Source organism: Palaemon carinicauda, chromosome 19, assembly GCF_036898095.1.
Source record: "Palaemon carinicauda isolate YSFRI2023 chromosome 19, ASM3689809v2, whole genome shotgun sequence".
In the NCBI taxonomy this organism is placed as follows: Eukaryota; Metazoa; Arthropoda; class Malacostraca; order Decapoda; family Palaemonidae; genus Palaemon; species Palaemon carinicauda.
This window is the reverse complement of record NC_090743.1, coordinates 129,284,369-129,306,914: the sequence shown is the minus strand read 5'-3', so window position 1 is coordinate 129,306,914 and position 22,546 is coordinate 129,284,369. Positions and strand designations below refer to the sequence as shown.

General features: G+C 46.2%; 1 protein-coding gene across 1 annotated transcript in view; it reads right to left on the bottom strand.

Moving 5' to 3' along the window:
- LOC137658864 (uncharacterized) overlaps positions 1–22,546 on the bottom strand; it is a 59,187-nt gene that overhangs the window by 12,441 nt on the left and 24,200 nt on the right. The window contains 3 exon segments of the mRNA XM_068393979.1: positions 771–959; positions 1,202–1,348; positions 4,927–5,036. Of these exon segments, the coding sequence (XP_068250080.1) occupies positions 771–959; positions 1,202–1,348; positions 4,927–5,036 (446 nt within the window).

The following is a 22,546-nucleotide window of genomic DNA, read 5'->3' as shown; positions in this document are numbered from 1 at the left end:
GTGTGTATATATATACATATACATATATATATATATATATATATATATATATATATATATATATATATACAGTATATACATATACATATATATATATATATATATATATATATATATATATATATATATATATATATATATATACATGCATACATACATACATACATACATACACACACACATTATATATATATATATATATATATATATATATATATATATATACATACATACATACATGCATATATATATATATATATATATATATATATATATTATAATGTCTAAGCTAAGAATTCCATAAATCATGCACCAAGAAGTCAAATCTGCAAATATTAAATGCATTTACTAATTCACTTAAATAATTACAAAAATAAAAAAATGAGTGACACAATTCCTCAGATTGTTAGACACTCAAGACATTCAGTGATTAGGTGGCAAAATATTTCATGATCATCTAAATCATTTTGCTTTCCACTTCTTATTTATCATTCCACACTTTTACACAACTGATCCTTGATAGAAACCAGAAATGAGAAGGCCCAGGCCTACATGGCTTAGGATTATGAAATGTGAAGTAGGAGATGATGAGTGGAGAAGTGCTTTATATTTATCTGCAATAGCAACTGTAACTCCAAGGAAAGAGTTTTAAATATGGGACTAACAATTTGTCAGACTTACCAGTTCTTGAAAGATAACAATATTCAGAACTAATTATTTATAAGCCAAAAACTATTAAAACAAAGGTATAATAGGAGACAGAGACTTACGGTTCATATTTGTACATTGATTCCTCCTCTTCTTTAAATGCACTATTCTTTTCATGATCAAAATCTCTCTCTTTCACATTGGGACCATCTCCATAAAAGCAATCCTTTTCATTTAATTTGTCTGTTGTTACATCGGGATGATCCGAATCCATGTGCTCTTTGTAATCCTTATAATTTGGAAAATCTTTCCTGTAAAAAAATTAAAATTTACAATAAAAAGTACTCTTAAAATAAAAATTTGTTGTGATGTATTGTAATGGATATATTTTTAGATTTCGATGAATTATAAAATGTTTTTTATTTGTTATTCTACTATGATTCCAAACAATAACATCACCAAAGTGTGGATAGAAACATTAAGGTCGATTTGAAAACCAACTGGATTGTAACATATAAATTCCCACAGTAAATCCTCTGACAATAAAACTAACCTGCATGTTAAACATCGAGCCTTCTGGGTACAGTGAATTGTTGAAATGTGAACCTCATAACTTGTCTTTGTCAACCCCTGCCACTTACACATGTAACAACGGAACAAATGTCCTTCTTGCATGTGTCGGTTCCTACTCGCCTTCGTTCTGCAAGATTTAAAGAGTTTTAGTTAATGGAATAAAGAAGTAAAGAATGTATATAAAATATTTCAGGATCAGTAACAACGACTTATTTAAATCTGTTCATTTGCCAAAAGGTTGAACTTCCCAAGTTTCACCGATTCAAACAGCCAAATTAGGAAGATCATTCCACAATCTGGTCACAGCTGGAATAAAACTTCAAGAATACTGTATAGTATTAAATCTTATGATGGATAAAGCAAGACTCTAATGATTAACTGCATGCTTAGCACAGTGCAGTACTACATACAGGATGGTCTAGTCAGGAAAGATCTGAATTCAAAGAATGGTAAGAATTATGAAAATCCCAGATTTTAAAAATCAATTTGTATTTGTCGTAACAATAAAAATCTAAGACCTTAAATAGGAGTATAATTTCAGAGAAGCTGGTAACAGCCATCTACAATTTTAACAACGTAGTAGTAGTAGCAGTAGCTGGCAAGTGGCATGTAGGAACCGCTCTTGTAGGGAGACACAATCTTCACTTTGACCTTAACCAAGTTCTTGTGTAACTTGAGTGTCAGGTTTGTATATTTAGAAAAAATACAAATCAATTAAAATATGTTTGCTCCTACATGTCATACAAAATTAGCATCTCCTGCAAGATAGCGGTAGGGATATGAGTAGAAGGAGGGATAAAATGCCTGGCTGTTTTCGCTCTGGGCACCAGCCACCCGTTGAGACACTACCGCTACAGAGTTATGGGGTCCTTTAACTGGCCAGACAGTACTACATTGGATCCCTCTCTCTGGTTACGGTTCACTTTCCCTTTGCCTACACATAAACCGAATAGTCTGGCCTATTCTTTACAATATTCTGTCCTCATACACCTGACAACACTGAGATTACCAAACAATTCTTCTTCACCTAAGGGGTTAACTACTGCACTGTAATTGTTTAGTGGCTACTTTCCTCTGGGTAGAAGAGAGACTTTAGCTATGGTAAGCAGCTCTTCTGGGAGGACACTCCAAAATCAAACCATTGTTCTCTAGTCTTGGGTAGTGCCATAGCCTCTGTACAATGGTCTTCAACTGTCTTAGGTTAGTTTTCTTGCTTGAGGGTACACTCCAGCACACTATTCTATCTAATCTCTGTTCCTCTAATTTTGTTAAAGTTTTTATAGTTTAGATAGGAAATATTTATTTCAATGTTAGTACAGTTCTTAGAGTATTCTATTTTTCCTCGTTTCCTTTCCTCACTGAGCTATTTTCCCTATTAAGGCCCCTGGGGTTATAGCATCCTGCTTTTCCAACTAGGGTTATAGCTTAGCAAATAATAATAATAATAATAATAATAATAATAATAATAATAATAACAATGATAATAATAATAATAATAATAATAATAATAATAATAATAATATGTTGAATCAGATGTTAGATGTAGGTGAGCCTCACAAGTTTGCAACCAAGTAAATTTTCTTTAGAGACAAGTTGTAGACAATCGTGTGAATGAAGCTTGTGAGCATAGATGGTACAGTAAGGTTTGTGAAGCTTATGCATGTGGAAGTTCATGCACATGAACCATCGTAGGTGTGGAGAGGTTTGTGAAGGTCTTCGTTCATATGGAGTTGATTGCAATTACAGTAGAGGACTCAACACATCAGTCATGTCTCTTAGAGGCAGGCTTTGAAATTCATGCACATGGTGATGTTCATGCACGTGGTGAAGGATCCACAGAAGTGTCCAGGGAACGTGCCTGGCAGTAGAGTAACACGAGCAAGGGCATGCATCCTGTCTAACAGCATTCATGTCTCGTCTCCTATGAGATTTGGCAATGGTAGCAGGTGCGTGAACCATTGTACATTCTACCTCAATGCCTTCCCAAAGGTCAGGTTTTGTTACAGCGCTGTCTCTCCAATGAAACCATGTAAAGGAATCAGATTGAGACTTCGGAGGGTCAGACTGATCGGTTATCCAGAGCTTTAGTGACTTCTTCCATGGAAGGGTCACATCTGAAGCCTCGGTTGTCGTTTCTGGAACTACAACAGGCTAAGGGGATGCAGCTGCAGCAGTGCATCCTGATATTGCTTTGGCAAGCATCGCTTTTCTTTCTACCAAAAAAGAGATGGAGAGATCCGCCAGGCAGGGCAGTTTTCTTTCTACCAAAAAAGAGATGGAGAGATCCTCCAGACAGGGCAGTACCCTTCCATCCCTACCAGCTGTGTATATGCTCATTTCAAACGAAAATTCTGAGAACTGATGTTTCTTACCGCTATGGGATAACTCTCAGCTCTTACTGCTCCCAGCACAAGACCGAGCGTAAGTTAAAAACGAGAGAACAGGTATACCGAGTACCCAGACACCTACTCCATTAAAATCTCTGAAACATGAATGTCACGTTATATTTAAACTGTTAGCAAAAGTGAAAAATCAATACAGCCAGATGAGGACACCAAGAAGTACGGCCTAAGTCAAAGAGGATTACGTTACCTGGAGGGGTAACTGCCACCCACCAGCTACTACTACTAAGTTAAAGTTTTAAACAATAGTCACAAGCTTCATTGAAATTGTACGCCTATTAAAGGTCGAAAGTTCGTTTTATTTTTAAGAAAAATCTTATACAACAAGTACATGGATCTAACATGATGATAGTGGCAGAGATTAATATCCAGATCAGGAATGAGAAATTTAATAGACTAATTTTTTGGCCTGCAAATTAGGAGTCAGCATCTTATACTCAAAATACGGTAGAATGAAAGAACTAAAACATTTCCTCAAGATAGATTGATCACTAAAAATCTTGAATGACTGTCTCAATAAGCTAATATTTTGTACAATTGAAAAAACACAGTCCAGATGTGTTTTTTCAATAGTAAATTTGCAATCAAGAATCACACCTAGAAGTTTAATTGAGGTGCACATGTACAGTACAGTATATAGTTAGAGACATTGTTAACGCAAAGATCTGGATGGTGTGGAGCTGCTGTCTTCAATCTACTTACGATCATACTTTGAGTTTTGTTAGGGTTCAACTTCATGCCCCATAATTTGCACCAAGCACTAATCTTAGCTAGATCTCAATAAAGAGATTTAACAACCAAAGGTTTACATTTAGATGGAATGGATAAAAAAGTAGCATCACCTGCATATGCAACGAGCTTGTTTTTTCGTGCCAAATCACTTATCATGTGTATATACTTCATATGAAAAGTAATGGGTCAAGAACACTATCCGAAAGAACACCAGATATTGAAGTCCTATAAATAGCATGGTGCATATTAAATACTACTCTTTGCAATCAGTTAATTACAAATTCTATAATATCAAAAAAAAAGACCCACATTCCCTTTAAAATATTCAAGGAACAAAAACCTTAACCTGTTAGTTTAGATCCATGAAAACAGGAATGAGGAAGATCGGGTTTCTCATTACTACGCTTACTGTCAAACACATAAGCCAAAGGGTTCCCCAATTAATTCCTTTGGATAGTGAATGACAGAGTCATCTTCTTTAAGCAATTAAGAAACATCAAGCTTAGTATCTTACATTTAGTGGAAGACATTCAGCATAAATAAGAGAGCCCAAGCCCCAGCAGATTCTTACCTGAACATGGCATCGCACTTGATGCAGTCCCAGAGGGGTCTGTTAACATTTCCCCTGACTACTCGCTTTTTCTTGGGTCCTGGTTCCTCTTCAGGGAAGGAAGTTTCAAACTGCAAAAACAATCAGCTTCAATGATTCAATTCTGATATGTCATGAACTTTACAGTGTTATATCTATTATACAAGTTTAAAACTGCATTCTATGTGAATAATATAGTAATGTAAAATCAAATTACATGAAAAAAGCACACAGCCGACTAAAGATACTATATCTAATGTTTAACTATGGCTTCATACACATAAAATTATAAGTAAAATGTTATCATAAACATCTGAATTAATGATCAAAGTCCAAGGAAATTCAAAACGGAATTAAGCGTATTCTAAGAAGTATGATCCATTCAAGAGTCAGAATTAAAATCAAAACCGAGAGACTATATAAAGACCCAGAACTTACTAGAGAGAAATTTAGCTCTTTTACTATATTGCATAATCATTATCAAAGAACCTAAGCCAGATAATTTTCTTCCCCTCTGAGGCAGGACCAATTAAAATGCGCCCTACTAGAAAAACAGTCTTATACTGTATTATGGATTCTTTACGACATCCCTTAGGGACCCAGCTGCATTGCTCTCTGCCTTTCATTCTTCACGAGTTCTTTCTGGTTCCGTATTTAGTAGCCCAACTTCTTTACTTTCACCTCTTATCTAAGATGATATCTTTCAGAAAAGCCATGAAAGCATGTCAAAATGAGAAAGTCGTAGATAATTTGTATTTTTCCCTAGCTTACACAAATGTGGAGTTATTTATTATGGATATTCTTTTGGCAAAGTTGGAAGGTAGCCAATTAGACTTTATGGTGTGAGGTGTCAACCCTACCTGGACACTGTGTAGGGAGTGGCTAGAGGTATCCGCCACCTGTATATACTGTATACTCATGGAAAAGTGAACTAGTCATAGTCACTTTTTCTCTTTGGCTTGTAGAGAGAAGTTGTCTCTCTCTCTCTCTCCTCCTCAAGGCTGCCATAGACATTGACGAACATTGCTGTTTACTCTCCTTTTACGTGAACTTTCTCTTTGTCAGGTGTGATTGTGCTTCATTGCCGCTCCCATGCAAACGTGTCCTGGTTGCGAGGGTCGCCCCTGCGGGACCTTCGTATTATCGGTAGAAACCGACCAACATTCTTTGTTTCCGACATACCCAGTATAGGTGGCATCATTGTGAACAAGACTCTCCTTATGACGAGCGTAGAGAGTGGTCTACCTCCCAGTGGAAGAAGTTTGGGCGATGCAGGAAGAATGATAAGCAAGATGATATCTTTCAGACAAGCCATGTGAGCATGACAAAATGTGGCTAAGTTGGTTTCATAACACTAGATTTTGATAATAATAATTTCTAGATTGGCATGGATGGTGGTTCTCAATTTTCATTCTTATGAGTGGAAATTGTTTGAGCGTAAGGGAGGAGGAGCAGAGCAGAGAGGCCCATGAATGGTAATGAATTCATAAAGGTAATGATTTACTTTTGGAATAAGATTTAGCATCATCTGAAATCTACCCACTAGCCATATCATGCATCTAAAGGTGGAATATCTTACAGGTACAGTCTAATTTTCCTTTTCTACAATGCTTCTAATACTGCACTGTTTAAGTTCTTCAACAACACCATTATCCTAATTTTATGTGTACTGTACACCAATCATTTTCCTAACTTACATATACAGTATACTAAAAGACACACTCAAATAATAGCTAATTTTAATTGTCTTTGTATTTTCCTAACTATACAAACCTTAGCTATTTACATAGGGTATTACTTTCGGCGTAGCTGAAATTGACGAGCCATTAGATTTTTAACAAGGGTTAACTATCCCCTCGCTAGTTAGCGAGGGGGTAGGGGAGGGGTAACTAGCTACCCCTCCCCCCTCACACACCGGTGAACTGATTCACTTCGCTTAGAGGTAGGACTTCACGGGGGACAGGGCTGGCGGGCAAGCGTGTAAATAGCTAAGGTTTGTATAGTTAGGAAAAATACAAATTATCTATGAATTTGTCATTTGTTCCGTAACTGAAATATAAACCAAGCTATTTACATAGGGTAACTCAACCCTTAGGTAGGGTGGTAAGTCCCAGCCTTACTGGCTTTGGCTTTGCCCGGGGACTCAGAATCCGAGTGTGTAGCACTCGAGATAAAGAGTCCCTGCACCTAGCAAGTCCCTTGCTCTGCAAGGAACGTGTGGCCTACGTACGCTTGTGTGTGAAGGAATGAAGTGTGACTCGTCCTAGGAAGTTGACCTGGAATCCTTTAGATGGAATTCTAGGATAGGACGTTCCCAATACCACCTCGTCAGGGTATGGGGGACGCGACAGTATTATCTTAATACTAGGAACACAAGGAAGCATGGTTTACCTGCAGTGGTTTGAGGTCAGCTGTGCAGAGAACCCAGGATGCTGCTTTCCCCAAGAGAGGGGAGGATGAAGAAAAGAATAAGGGCCAGGCATATCTTTTCATTCATGCAGACTAAAACCGGGTAACAAGGCCCTCAACCTTCTGCTGCTTGTCCATTAAGGAGCCTGAGGTTTAAACCAGCTGTTGTGCAGCCACCACAGGGCCGATAGAGAACGTATTGAGCCCCCTGTGGGTCACGTCCTGCAAGTTGTGGGCTGTGAAGGTCGTTTGACGCTTCCAAACCCCTGCTTGTAGAACCTGCGTCACTGAGTAGTTTCTCTTGAATGCCAGGGACGTAGCAATTCCTCTGACATCATGTGCTCTAGGGCGACGTGACGGAGGAGGGTCTGGATTCAGGGAATGGTGGATGACGCTGCGAATCCATGCTGAGATAGTGTTCTTAGTGACCCTCCTCTTCGTCCTTCCTGTGCTCACAAACAATGCTTGCACTCGAGGACGAATTGCAGCTGTTCTCTTAAGATAGAGCCTCAGACTCCTTACTGGGCACAGTAGGAGATGGTCTGGGTCATCTGTTACAGAATGGAGATTCGAAATCCGGAAAGAGTCGAACCGGGGGTCCGGAACTCCTGGATTTCGAGTCTTAGCCACAAACTCAGGGACGAACCTGAACGTTACCTCTACCCATCCCCTTGAATGGGCGATGTCATACGAGAGACCATGAAGTTCGCTGACTCGCTTGGCCAAGACCAAAGCAAGTAGGAACACCGTCCTCCAAGTCAGGTGGCGATCAGAAGCCTGGCGTAATGGTTCGAATGGAGGTCTCTTAAGAGACCTGAGGCTCGAACCACGCTCCCTGGAGGAGGTCTCACTTCCGACTGAGGGCAGGTAAGTTCATAACTTCGTATGAGTAGTTCCAGCGAGGAGGAAATGTCCATTCCTTTTAGCCTGAAGACAAGACTTAAGGCCGAGTGATAGCCTTTCACTGCCGAGACTGAAAGGCGCATCTCTTCCCGCAAATACACGAGAAACACCGCTATTGCTGGAATAGTGGCATCGAGTGGAGAGATACCCCTTCCACGACACCAACCACAGAAGACTCTCCACCTCGCCAGGGTAGACTCCTGCGGATGACTTTCGCAGGTGTCCAGACATCCTTTCCGCCACTTGTTGCGAAAAGCCTCTCTCTGTGAGGAGATGTTGGATAGTCTCCAGGCGTGAAGCTGCAGCGATGCTACGGCTTTGTAGGAGATGTTGGGTGTGGTTGTTTGAGTAGCTTGTGTCGAGGAGGGAGTCCTCTCGGGAGTTCCGTCAGGAGCTGCAGAAGGTCCGGGAACCGCTCTGCGTGATGCCATAGCGGAGCTACTAAGGTCATTGACAGGTCGACCGATATTCTGGTCTTGTTGAGCACCCTCCTCATCAGACAGAACGGGGGAAAGGCGTAAACGCCAATGTTGACCCACCGTTGTTGGAAGGCATCTTACCAGAGTGCCTTGGGGTCCGGGACTGGGGAGCAGTACAGCGGAAGCTTGAAATTCAAGGCTGTCGCGAACGGATCCACCATCGGGGAACCCCACAAAGTCAGGACTTTGTTGGCTACTAGAAGATCCAAAGACCACTCGGTACTCACTATCTGGGATGCCCTGCTCAGACTGTCGGCGAGCACATTCCTTTTGCCCGGAATGAAGCGAGCCGATAGTGGAAATGAGTGGACATCGGTCCATCTCAGTATCTTTACTGCAAGATGGGATAGCTGTTGTGAAATGATATTTTCATTGATAAAATAAATTTTTGAACATACTTACCCGGTAGTTATATATATAGCTTACGTCCCCGACGTCAACAGCAGAAAATTCGAAACTCGTGCCAACCACCAGTTGGATAGCCAGTTGTACCACCTCTGCGCCCTAGCGAGGTACCTGGGAACCATTCCAGTGACCGTCATATATTCCATGCCTCTAGTCTCTTAGAGGGGAGGAGGGTGGGACTAAAATTATATATAACTACCGGGTAAGTATGTTCAAAAATTCATTTTATTAATGAAAATATCATTTTTAAACACAAGACTTACCCGGTAGTTATATATATAGCTGATTAACACCTTTGGTGGAGGGTGAGAGATATCTGGAATTCTACTTAAAGAGTTAATTAAAAAAAACATGACAAATTCGAAGATAATTTGTATTTTTCCTAACCATACAAACCTTAGCTATTTACATTGGGTTTACCTTTTAGCGCAGCTGAAATGGCGAGCCATTAGAATTTAACGAGGGTGTATTACCCCCGCGCTAGTTAGCGGGGGGGTAGGGGAGTGGTAGCTAGCTACCCCTCCCCCCCTCACACACAGATGAATGCTCACTTTCACTTAGAGGTAGGACTTGTCTTGGGGGACAGGGCTGGCAGGCAAATATGTGTAAATAGCTAAGGTTTGTATGGTTAGGAAAAATACAAATTATCTTCAAATTTGTCATTTGTTCCGTAACCGAAATACAAACCACGCTATTTACATTGGGTGACTTACCCCTTAGGTAGGGTGGAAAGTCCCCAGCCATACTGGCTTTGGCTTTACCCGGGGACTCAGAATCCGAGTGAGTCGCACTCGAGAAAAGGAGTCCCTGCACCTCACAAGTTCCTTGCTCCGCAAGGAACCGTGTGGCCTACATAAGCTTGTGTGTGAAGGAAGAAGTGTGACCCGTCCTAGGCAGTTGCCTGGAGTTCCAGAAGGAACTCTGGGTTAGGACGTTCCCAATACCACCTCGTCAGGGTATGGGGGACGCGACAGTATTGACTCAATACTCGGAACACAAGGAAGGATGGTTTACCTGCAGAGGTTCGAGACCAGGATGCTGCTTCCCCGTAGAGGGGATGATGAAGAAAGAAATAAGGGCCAGACATACTTCTTTCGTTCATGCAGACTAAAACCTGATAACAATGCCCTCAACCTTCTGCTACCTGTCCAAAAAGGAGCCTGAGGTTAGACCAGCTGTTGTGTAGCCACCACAGAGCGATAGAAAACGTATCGAGACTCCTGTGAGTCACGCCCTGCAGGAAGCGGGCTGCGAAGGTCATTAGACGCTTCCAGACTCCAGCTTGTAGCACCTGCGTCACAGAGTAGTATTACTCGAAGGCGAGGGACGTTGCGATGTATCCAACATCGTGCTGTAGGGCGACGTGACGGGGGAGGGTCTGGAGACAGGTCGAGATGAATGTCCTTGAGTCCGGGCTGAAGAGGTATACTGGTGACTCTCCCCCGTGTCCTCCTTGTGCTCCCAAATCGGCTGCAACTGAGGACAAACTGCAGCTGTTCCCAAAGCTAACCTCTCGATTCCTTTACTGGCAAGAAAGAGAAGGTCTTGGGACATCAGATACAGAATGGAGACTCGAAATCTTGAAGGAATTGGACCATAGGGCCGGGACCCCCAGATTCTGAGTCTAACCAACAACTCAGGAGCGAACCTGAATGTTGCCTTCCCCTCTTCCTTAGAAAGGGCGGAGTCGTACGAGACCAAGAAGATTGCTTACACACTGGCCGTGGCCAGAGTGAGCAGGAGACCCAAGGCGGAATACAATCCGAGGCCTGTCGTAAAGGGTCTTGAGAAGATCTCTTGAGGGACTAAAAAGTCCGAGCCATGCTCCAAGTTGGAGGTCTTCCTCCGACTAGGGCAGGGACGATCGTAGCTTCGCATGAGCGAGGAAAGATCCAGCGGGCAGGAAAAAGTTATTCCTTTAAGCCTGAAGGTCAGGGAAAGGCTGAGCGACAGGCTTCATTGCCGAGAGCGGAAAGGAGTTTCCTCCCGCCGAAAGGCAATAAGACCGTTATTGCTGGAGATGAGGCCTCAAGGGAAGAGGTATATCTCCCACGGCACTAACCACCGAAGACTCTTCACTTTGCCTGGAAGACCCCTGCGGATGACTATCGCAGATGACGCGACCTCCGTACCGCGACTGTAGCGGGTTGTCTCTTCTTGAGGAGGAGGCGTAGTGTCTCCAAGCATGAAGCCGAAGCGATGCCCCGGTTCGGGAGAGATGTTGCAGTGTGGTTGTTTGAGTAGTCTGCGCCGTGGGAGAAGCTCTCCCGGGAGTTCCGTCAGGGGAAGCAGAGGGTCCAGAAACCGTTCTGCGCATAGTCCCAGTGGAGCTCTCCCATTGAAAGGTTGACAGACAACCTGGTCTTGTTGAGACCCATTGTCCACAGACAAAAAGGAGGGAAGACGCAGGCGTCGAAGTTGTCCCACCATCACCGGAATGCATCTTGCCAGAGTCTCGGGGTCTGAGACTGGGGGGAAGAACAGCGGAAGCTTGAGGTTCCAATTGTCGCGATCAGGTCCCCCAGACCAGGACTTGCTGGTTACTCAAGGTCAAAGACCCCCAGGTACACTCTCTCTACGAGGCTCTGCTCGGATAGTCAGAGAGAACATTCCTCTGCCTGGAATGAGAGAGCCGAGCCGATGGTGGTATTGAGAGTATCTCAATCATCCCGGTATCTCTACTGCAAGATATGAAGGTGTGAAAATGCGTCCCCTGCTGGTTAGAACACGCCAGAATCATGAAGTCGACGCGCACGGAGCGACTCGGCAGGAGCTGTAGGATCTGTAGAGGGGCCAGACTACGGCCCCTAAGCCTACCTGAATGATGGAGAGGTATCCTTCAGGTCTTGACCATAGGCCTGGACCAGAACATGCCCCCCCCCCCCCCCCCCCCCCCCGCCCTTCCTTTGACGAGTCCGAGAACAGCATCAAGAATGTGGGGAAAGGACGAGAATATCCACTACCATCAAGAGGTTCCATAGGTCAACACCCATTGCAGGTCTAATAGTTCCGCTGGTCCCATAGGGACCAGGAAGTCCGGTTAAACGTTGCCTGAATCCACCGGAACTCTCCTCAGTCTTGCCACAGTCAACTGAAAGGAAGGCTCGGAGGATGTGGCAACAGAATCTGGCGTCCCCAGGTGGTCACCCATCCAATTACCGACCAGAACCGACGTTGCTTAACCTCGCTGGACGGACGAGAAGCGGGGTTTCCAACGTGGTAAGGCCGTTGACTCAATATCATGGCCAGATACTCCAGATGTTGAGGCAGAAGAAGAGAAGGCTCCAAGCAAAATACCATGAACCCACACTCATGGTAAGCATCCGGAACCTTGTCCCGGCGCTGAAGAAGGTCGAACCCGAGCCTACCGGAGTTAACCAGCCCTCCAAAAAGCAAAGGAGGCGGAAGCCTGCACCTGAGCGGCCATGAGGAAAGCAGGGCGAGTTCTCTGGGGAAAAAAACCTGCTATGCCACGACGAGATAGCCACGCTGCATCATAAGCAGGAATACTTGCAATCTAGGCTGAATTCGACGAGCTCCCTGGAAGATGAATGGAATGGAAACTGAAAGTACCCGTCCTTCCGATCCAGGGTTTAAGGAGTCCTGTCGCCTCGTTACCAGTCTGATCGATTCTGCTGTTCTACGCTGGCCGAAGTTTGTTCGACAAACTTGATCAGGGCTGAGAGGTCGACTACGGAACTCCCCTCTCAGATCCTTCCTTACAAGAAAGGATCGACTGAAGAGGCCGGGGGTGAAGCCGTCGATGATCCTATGGAGGACTTTCGCCTAAGGTATGGATCATTCTGCCCAACCGGGCAACTCTTGCCGACGCTATGGCATAGAGGTTCAGAGACACTGAATTCGCTGACAGAGACGGCAGGCGCGATATCCTTGGCTGATCACAGAGATCGTGCGGGAATGGGCATCGGGAAGCTGTCATCCGGATGAGTAACCTTAAGCATCCTCCCAGCGAGAAACCTGCAATCCTAGAGTTCGTGAACTCTGCCGCTCCTTTTAGGACTATGCCCCCCGGGGGAGCCTCCCGTGCCATCTGTTCCTGACAGGAGGAAACTGCAATTGGACACCTTGTCTCAGTTGTCGTAGCCAATAACTTAGGCAGACGTGGTTGAAAGAAAAAGGCGCTGGAGCCCTGCAGAGTCTGGAAGAAAGCGCCTAGGAGGAGTGAAAACGGAAGTCGATTTCCTCCGCACAGCCGCTGTCTAAGTCTCTGTCCTTGAGCACAAACAAACTCTTCTCAAGGATGGAAGGGTGTCTGAGGTTGTCGACCTCCACAGATGAGACACCCGAAGGAAGCCCTCAGTCAGCGCGTCCAGATGGTACAACATCGAGCTTGTCCGCAAGATAGATACTTAACGATGAAAGGCCAAGGTGCCTGAGCCCGAGAGGAAGAAAGTACCCATGATCTTCCTGTAGCTTCCTTGAACCAAACCTCGGGCCGTAACCGAGGAGGGAAAGGACCTGGTAAGCCCCCAGAGGAAGGGGTAAGCAGTCACCCCTTGGCCGATGGAGAAATCTCGAACGGAAAGCCCCCCGCCAAAAATCCTTCCAGGGAATGACGGGGAAGGGCTAACCCAGGTTCTGGAAAGAGGAGCGTTGCTCAGACCTCCCTGAAGTTTCTTCCTATTCTTGCAAGTGCCATGCTCTGCGTTTACGGGGTGAGGCCGTGTTCTGGAAATACGCTCCAGAAGAACTCGCCAAGCTGGTCATGCTGCGAAAACCCCAATGGGAATCGTGGTCGCAATCGCCCTGGAGCTCGCGCGATGGTAATTCAAAGATTTGCGCGTGGGCGAACGTGGAAGCGCCCATGCGCGGTCACGCAGGAACGCAAACGAAGGTGAGCGAAGGAGCGCAGAAGGAGGGCGAGCGTGGTAGGAAGGGCGAGAGCTGGTGGTCGGCGAGCGATAACCCATAGACGAGCAATGGATACTGCAAGAATTAAGCCGACGTTCGTGCGAAGAAAATCTGTAGGTTCGAGCGACGGAACACCGTCGGTTCGCGCGACGGAACACCGTCGGTTCGCGCGACGGAACACCGTCGGTTCGCGCGACGGAACACCGTCGGTTCGCACGCGGGCGAACATTGGAGAGCGTGTGCGGGGACGCGCATGAGCGTAGACGTGCAGGCGCGTGGGCGTGTGGGCGTGTGGGCGCGCAGGCGAATGATCGCGCGGGCGCGCAGGCGAGCGGTCGCGCGAGCACGCAGGCGAGCGGTCGCGCGGGCACGCAGGCGTGCGGGCGCGCAGGCGAGCGGTCGCGAGGGTGGGCAGGTGAATGGGCGCGAGTCCGAGGCGGCGAACGCAAGCGTCAGCGCGATGGCGAGGAAACGCGCTGCCGCGTGGTCGAGGAAGACCGCTGGCGATGTGGATCAACAGGCGATAGGTGGTGAGCTGGTTAGCGCTGATGCGCAGGTTGGCGATGGCGCGTTGTGGCATGTCGACGCGTTGCCGAGCGATGGCGAGCAGCATGCGCAGGTGAGCGATTGGGCGATGGCGAGCGATGGCGAGCAGCATGCGCAGGTGAGCGATCACGCCATGGAGAACGATGGCGAGCAGCATGCACAGGTGGGCGATCGCGCGATGGCGAGCAGCATGCGCAGGTGGGCGATCGCGCGATGGCGAGCAGCATGCGCAGGTGGGCGATCGCGCGATGGCGAGCAGCATGCGCAGGTGGGCGATCGCGCGATGGCGAGCAGCATGCGCAGGTGGGCGATCGCGCGATGGCGAGCAGCATGCGCAGGTAGGCGATCGCGCGATGGCGAGCAATGGCGAGCAGCATGCGCAGGTGGGCGATCGCGCAATGGCGAGCAGCATGCGCAGGTAGGCGATCGCGCGATGGCGAGCAATGGCGAGCAGCATGCGCAGGTGGGCGATCGCGCGATGGCGAGCGATGGCGAGTAGCATGCGCAGGTGGGCGATCGCGCGATGGCGAGCGATCGCGCGATGGCGAGCGATGGCGAGTAGCATGCGCAGGTGGGCGATCGCGCGATGGCGAGCTAGTAGCTGGCGAACCATGTTCCTTCAGAAGCGTTGGAGAACGTTGGCGCGCCGGCTGTAACACACGCGGGCGATCCGGAGATCGCCGAGAGACAGGTGATCGCTGACGTGTAGAACGCTGTTGAATAGGCGATACTAAAATCAACTGTGCGCGCTGGCGTGCAGGTGAAGGCTGGCGAGCAGGTGAAGGCTGGCGAGCAGGTGATCGCTGGCGAGCTGATGATCGCTGGCGAGCAGAAGGCAACGCGTGGAAGCCTGCGCATAGAAGAAGAGTCCTTGACCCAGACCTGAACCGAAGTTCTAGATCGCGATGGCGAACGTGGGAGCACAGGGCGCGTAACAGGAACCAACAGGAACAGCAGGGATGATCATCATGAGAGCGCTGACGAACAGGAGAGCGCTGATGAGCAGGAGAGCGCCTGTGCGCTAACACTGAGCAGGAACAGGAGAGAACACAGCAGAAGGGCGCGCAGGGGAACCCTGACACGCAAGGGAAGAACCCCCGTGGGAGGCAACCCTTTGCCCCGAAGGGAACGTTGTCCGTCGGGAGACAGATGTCCATCGGAAGAGCGTTGCCTGTCCACCGGGAGACTGATGTCCGTTGGAAGACCGTTGTCCATCAGGAAGACCGTTGCCCGTCGGAAGACGAGATCAGACTGCTGTCCATCTGCACCAAGGCGGAAGATCAAGAAGAAGGAGTTGTAGGCTGCAAACGGAGATTCCAAAAGGCGCCTCTTAGCACCCTTATAGGGAGCTGAGAGGCCCTTACGACGAGGCGGACGGTGGGCCTTACGGCGAAGGAGGCCAACAGCAACAGCAGCAGAAGAATCCTGCGAAGAGGAGTCTCTATGAGTGTACTCTCTCGCGAACGAAAGAGAAACACTTCGTAGAAGAGACTGGTCAGCCAGTGACCTAAAAGGAGCAATCCTCCGAAGAGGGGCTCCTCCCCTTGAGCGAAACTGCAGGTGTGACCGCTCAGCACCAAGAGCATAGTCGCACGAAAAAAAGGCAAGAGAAGAACCCCCCAAAAGGGTAAAAACTCAAGCCTGGACAGGAAAAACTTCCCTCGGAAGGAAAGTTACCCGCCCAAGGAGGCAAGCCTCCTGAGAGTTCTAAAATGAACTGGAGAGCTGTCAATCGTCACGGGAGTACTTCCAGTAGAAGGAGACACGTCCCTGACGAAAATACAAGGGGGGAGGCAGCAACAGCCGAATCCCCAGGCCTCAACAAGACAGCTCACACCGTTGCCATATTACAGAAACGAACTAGATCGGTAACTGTAAAAAGAATAAAACAAAAATCATTAGTACACATTCATTCCCCCGGGAAGGCTCCGAAGAGGAATCCCGAGGGAAAGGAAACAAGAATTACACAACAGGCCCGTGCCCTCACAACCACTTACACTCACGGAAGAAGAGCTGTAACCAAAACAGAATTATAACAATTATAATTATGAAACTATGTAATTATGTAATTTAAAAATGAATGAACACTAAAGAAAGAACGAAAACCCCGAAAGGAATCGTTCTACAAGCTGAAAAATTAACAACTACAATTAGATTCATAAACTAATTGAAACAAACGTACGGCGTAGCAACCCCCCCACACGGAAAGGAAGCTACAAGGGCGTAGTAACACGTAGTAAAAGGGTGAACGACCTCAAGAGAGAGAGAGAGAGAAAGACCGAAGTCAAACTCGATCGCCCCCCATAAAATTACGCCGTGGTGGCCTAACTGCCGAGGACTCAACGTAGATATCGTACACTACACACACAACTCTGAAAAAAAAAACTTACTGATTTCTATACTCAAATATATATACAAACATGAAAACATGTTTACATAAATATTGAGTAAAAGAAAAGTAAGCGATTAAGTAAAGACAAAACAAACAATGGCTGCCAAGAGAGGACCAAGACAGAGACGTCTATCACAGTCCGAGCCAAAAGTGAAAGTGAGCATTCATCTGTGTGTGAGGGGGGGAAGGGGTAGCTAGCTACCACTCCCCCCCCTAACTAGCGCGGGGGTAATACACCCTCGTTAAATTCTAATGGCTCGCCATTTCAGCTGCGCTAAAAGGTAAACCCAATGTAAATAGCGTGGTTTGTATTTCGGTTACGGAACAATTAAGGGTTCGTACCTGATAAGGAAGCTGACTTCAATGATACTCTGCCTCATTATGTCTGCTAGCCTTATGAGATCCAGCGATCCTCCCAGGGGGCTGAAGATCTCGAAGGGACTGTTAAACCGGTGTCAAAACCTCATCATGACAGAACCTCCTCCAATAACCAGTTCCGAGCGCTCTCAAGGAACAAATTTGACCACCTGACAAAATCTATGGTTGCGGAAGACTGACACAATCTCCACAAACAACCATAAAAAACAATTAAAAGTACCAAGAGAAAAAAGGTTATTGGGATTATAGGAACATAGTGGTGGATCCTTCACTCACTATTGCATTCGCTGCTACGAATGGACCCAGAGTGTAACAGTCCTCGTAACAAGTCTGAACACCTTTCAAATAATATGATGCGAACACAGATTTGCTCCTCCAGAAGGTTGTGTCCATTATACTTTGTAGTGATCTGTTCTGCCTGAATGCTGCCAACGTTGCAACTGCTCTGACTTCATGAGTCTTGACCTTTAAAGGTCCAAGGTCTGATTCATTACAATGAATATGAGCTTCCTTAATCAAAAGCCTGACAAAATATGACAAGGCCTTTTTAGACATCTGTAAAGAGGGCTTTTTGACTGAACACCATAAAGATTCAGACTTGCCTCGTAAATCTTTTGTTCTATCCAAGTAACATCTCAGAGCTCTTACTGGGCATAAGACTCTTTCTACCTCTTCTCCAACCAGATCCGTAAGATTTGGAATCTCGAATGCTTTGGGCCAAGGTTGAGAAGGGCGTTCATTTTTGGCAAGAAAGCCTAATTGTAAGGAACATACGGCTTTACCATTACGAAATCCAACGTTTTTGCTAAACGCATGAATTTCACTCACTCTTTTGGCTGTTGCAAGGCTGACCAAAAATAAAGTCTTCATAGTAAGGTCTTTCATAGAAGTTGAACCTAGTGGCTCAAACCTGTCACTCATAAGATACTTCAAAACAATATCCAAATTCCAGGCTGGAGAATCTTAGTTTCGTTGCTTTGTAGTCTCGAAAGACTTGAGAAGTTCTTGCAGATCCTTATTGCTAGAAAGGTCAAGGTTTCTATGTCTAAACACAGTAGCTAACATACTCCTATAGCCTTTAATAGTAGAGGAGGAGAAATTGCACTTCCTTCGAAGACATAGCAGGAAATCCGCAATTTGAGCTACAGAGGTACTGGATGAGGAAAGAGAGTTGATTCTACACCACTCTCTAAAAACCTGCCACTTAGATTGATAGACTTTGATAGTCAAAGTCCTTCTTGCTCTTGCAATAGCCTGAGCTACCTCCTTCGAAAAGCCTCTAGATCTAGTGAGTCTTTCGATAGTCTGAAGGCAGTCAGCTGAAGAGCGTGGAGATTTTGATGCAATCTTTCCAAGTGGGGTTGTCTGAGTAGATCTACTCTTAATGGAAGAATTCTTGGAGTGTCTATCACCCACTCCAGTACCTCTGTGAACCATTCTCTTGATGGCCAATAGGGAGCCACTAGTGTCATCCTGGTTCCTTTGGATGTTACAAATTTCTGTACTACTTTGTACAGGATCTTGTATGGTGGGAAGACGAACAGGGGAGCAATACGCCTCTAACCTCTTTGTCTTCGAGGTTGCGAAGAGATCTATGCATGGGCGACCCCAAAGACGCCACAGGCTCTTGCACACATGAAGGTTGAGAGTCCACTCTGTTGGAAAGATCTGACCTCGTCTGCTGAGGCTGTCTGCCATTACGTTTTTCTCCCCTTGAATGAATCTTGTCAGAAGTATAACGTTCCTCTCTCTTGCCCACACGAGGAGATTCTTTGACGTCTCGTACAGAGATATCGAGTGTGTTCCCCCTTGCTTCGAGATGTACACCAATGCTGTCGTGTTGTCCGCATTGACCTGAACCACTTTGTTGGTGACTAATTCCTCGAAACTCTTGAGGGCTAAAAGAACTGCCAGCAACTCCTTGTGGTTTATATGCAAGGATTTTTGGATCTCTGACCATAGACCCGAGACTTCTAACTTGTTTAGGGTTGCTCCCCATCCCGTGTCCGAGGCGTTGGAGCACAAAACAAGGTCTGGGCTCTTTACTGACAAATCGAGACCTTCCTGGAACTTGCTTGGTTCTTCCCACCACCGAAAGCAGTCTTTGATGGGGTTCGTGATAGGAATGGACATCGTTTCTAAGTCCCTCTCCTTGTTCCAATGGTTGTTGAGATGAAACTGGAGAGGACAAAGATTCAATTTTCCTAGTGGCACAAATTGTTCCAAGGAGGAGAGGGTTCCTACAAGACTCATCCACTTCCTTGCTGAACAGACTTTCTTGGATTGAAACGATTTTAGTTTCATCTTGGCTTGCTCTATCCTTAAGGGAGACGGAAAAGCCCGAAAAGTCTGACTCCGTATCGTCATCCCCAAATAAAAAATCTCTTGAGACGGAACCAAGAGAGACTTTTCCTTGTTTACAAGGAGACCCAGTTCTTTCGTAAGGTCCAAGGTTGTCTGAAGATCCTTCAGGCAGTGATCGTAAGAGTGCGCTCTGAGAAGCCAGTCGTCGAGATACAGGGAGGCTCTTATGCCCCTTGAATGGAGGATCTTTGCCACATTCAGCATGAGCTGCATAAAGACCTGAGGTGCTGTGCAAAGGCCGAAGCATAGGGCTCTGAATTGGAAGACATCTCCCATGAAGACGAACCTTAGGTAAGGTCTGAAGCTCGGATGGATAGGGATGTGGAAGTAGGTGTCCTGAAGGTCTAATGAGACCATCCAGTCATCCTTCCTTACTGCTGCTAGCACTGACTTCGAAGTCTCCATAGAGAACTTCGTTTTCATGATAAACTTGTTCAGCGCACTCACATCCAGAACTGGACGCCATCCCACCGAGTTCTTGGGTACCAGGAATAGCCGATTGTAGAAACCCGGTGAACAAATATCCTGTCCCTTCTCTATGGCCCCCTTTTCTAACATAAGAGAAACTTAGTTCGATAGAGCTTGTCTCTTTGCCTCTTCTCTGTATCTGGGAGAGAGATCCACAGGAACTAAGATCAGAGGAGGGCTCCCTTGAAAGGGGATCTTGTAACCCTCCTTCAAGATCTGGATAGACCACTGATCTGCTCCTCTCTTCTCCCACGCTTGCCAGAATTTGAGTAGTCTGACACCTACTGCCTGAAGGCGAAAGCAGTCAGACTCTGCTTCACCCTGCTCTGAAGCCTCTTCTCTTACTCCTTCTAGCATCAGGTCTGGAGCTACCCCTGCTGGAAGATCTCCCTCGAAAGGGCTGTGAGAACTTGGGAAAAGTTTCTTCCTTAGGCTTGCGACTGGTAAATGAGGGTGGAAGAGCTTTTCTAGCTATCTTGGAGACAAGATCCTGAGTAGCCTTTTGAGCTAAGGCTGCAGAATTCTCCCTGATAAGTTCTTGTGGGAACAGCAATGGAGAAAGAGGTGCAAATAAAAGCTCGGACTTCTGAAAGGGAGTAACCCCCGGCGAAAGAAAAGAGCAAAGTTGATCTCTTTTCTTAAGAATGCCTGCAGAAAATAGAGCTGCAAGTTCGATAGAACCATCCCTCAAAGCTTTGTCGATGCACGACATCAAATGGACTAGGGCAGAGGTATCCCCCTCTTTAAAAGTCTCAACTTTCTTACCAAAAGCCCCAAGAGTCCAGTCTAAAATGTTAAAGACTTCAAAGGCTCTAAAAATTCCCTTGAGAAGATGGTCCATCTCTGAAGAGGACCAAAAAATCTTGGTCTTTCTCATGGCCGACCGACGAGGAGCGTCTACGAGGCTTGAGAAATCTCCCTGGGCAGAGGCAGGAATCCCCAAGCCGAGAACTTCTCCTGGCTTGTACCAGATACTCGACCTCGAAGCCAGTCTAGCCGGAGGAAAGGAAAAAGCCGTCTTTCCTAAGGCTTTCTTAGACTGTAACCAGTCACCCATCAATCTAAGAACTCTCTTAGAAGAGCGCGATAATACCATCTTAGTAAATCGGGCTTTCTTAGAGGCTTTCCCAAGAGTAAACTCAGATGGAGGCGAACGTGGAGCCACAGGGACAAAAAAGTCTGAAAACTCTTCCGTAAAAACTTTCATTAGTTTTTTAAGATCGGCCGAATGACGGAAAGACTCTGAGTCCTCGTCATCTGAAATCTCATCGAACTCCATAGGAGAAAGCTGGCCTTCTACTTCCTTCTCTTGCAACGTTCCTTCCGAGCAGTAGGGTTAAGAGCAGTTTCTCTTTCAAAAATATCCTGAGTGCCAACAGCAATAGAAATAGGCTCATTGCGAATAGAATCAGGCGGCAGAGTCATTTGCGGCTCATCCAAACGCTCACGATCAGCTCGATCGGAGACAAGAAGATCCTGTACTTGAACTGTATCTATATCTTGAAAAGAATGCGCCTCATTATCATAATCGAAACTAACAATCGAAATATGATAAAGGATAGGACGTTCAGGATCATATTCTGAAAAACGTTCGCCGTCAACTCCTGACAAGCGTTCGGTGCTACGAACCGCTTGTTGTTCAGTAATTCGTTCAACTGTTATCCTTTCGGAAACACGACCTGAAGGACGTTCGGCAGCCTGTTTGTAAGGACGTTCGGCAGCCTGTTTGTAAGTGCGTTCGGTAGCCTGTTCCGAAGGAGGATCGGCAGCCTGTTTCGTAGGAAGTCCAGGATCCTGTAGCGAAGGGCGTTCCAAAGGCTTTTTCAAGGAACGAACATTAGCCTGTTTAACAGGACGTTCGGTAACACGTTCACAAGGATGTTCAATAACCTGTTTAACAGGACGTCCGACGTCTTTCTTTGAAGAACGTTCGAGCACAATGTCTGAAGGAATGAACTCCTTGTTCTTGGAAGAACGTTCGCGTTCAATAAAAGAAGTGTCGACTGCGGACTTAGGAGAACGATCCCGATCACTTCCTAAAGGACGTTCATAGCGGCTAGCAGGAAGCTTAGATCCTCGAGTACAAGCGCGTTCGAGAACACGTCCTAGTTCGCTGTTGCGATCACGACCGAAACTGTCACGTGTGCCAATATGAGATCTGTCGCTACACTGGTATGTTTGCATAAAGGACGAGAGCCTGCTTTGCATGTCTTGCAGCATGACAAAGTTAGGATCCGAACATTGTGAAATCGGCGATGAAATCACAACGTTCTCCTCATCGCTAAACGGAACACAGTGCCTAGAAGGGGAAAACCAGTCCGAAGGCTGCTTGGGAGTTTGGAATGAGGTTAAGCCTGGTCCTGACTGCATAGAAGGATCCTTGGAA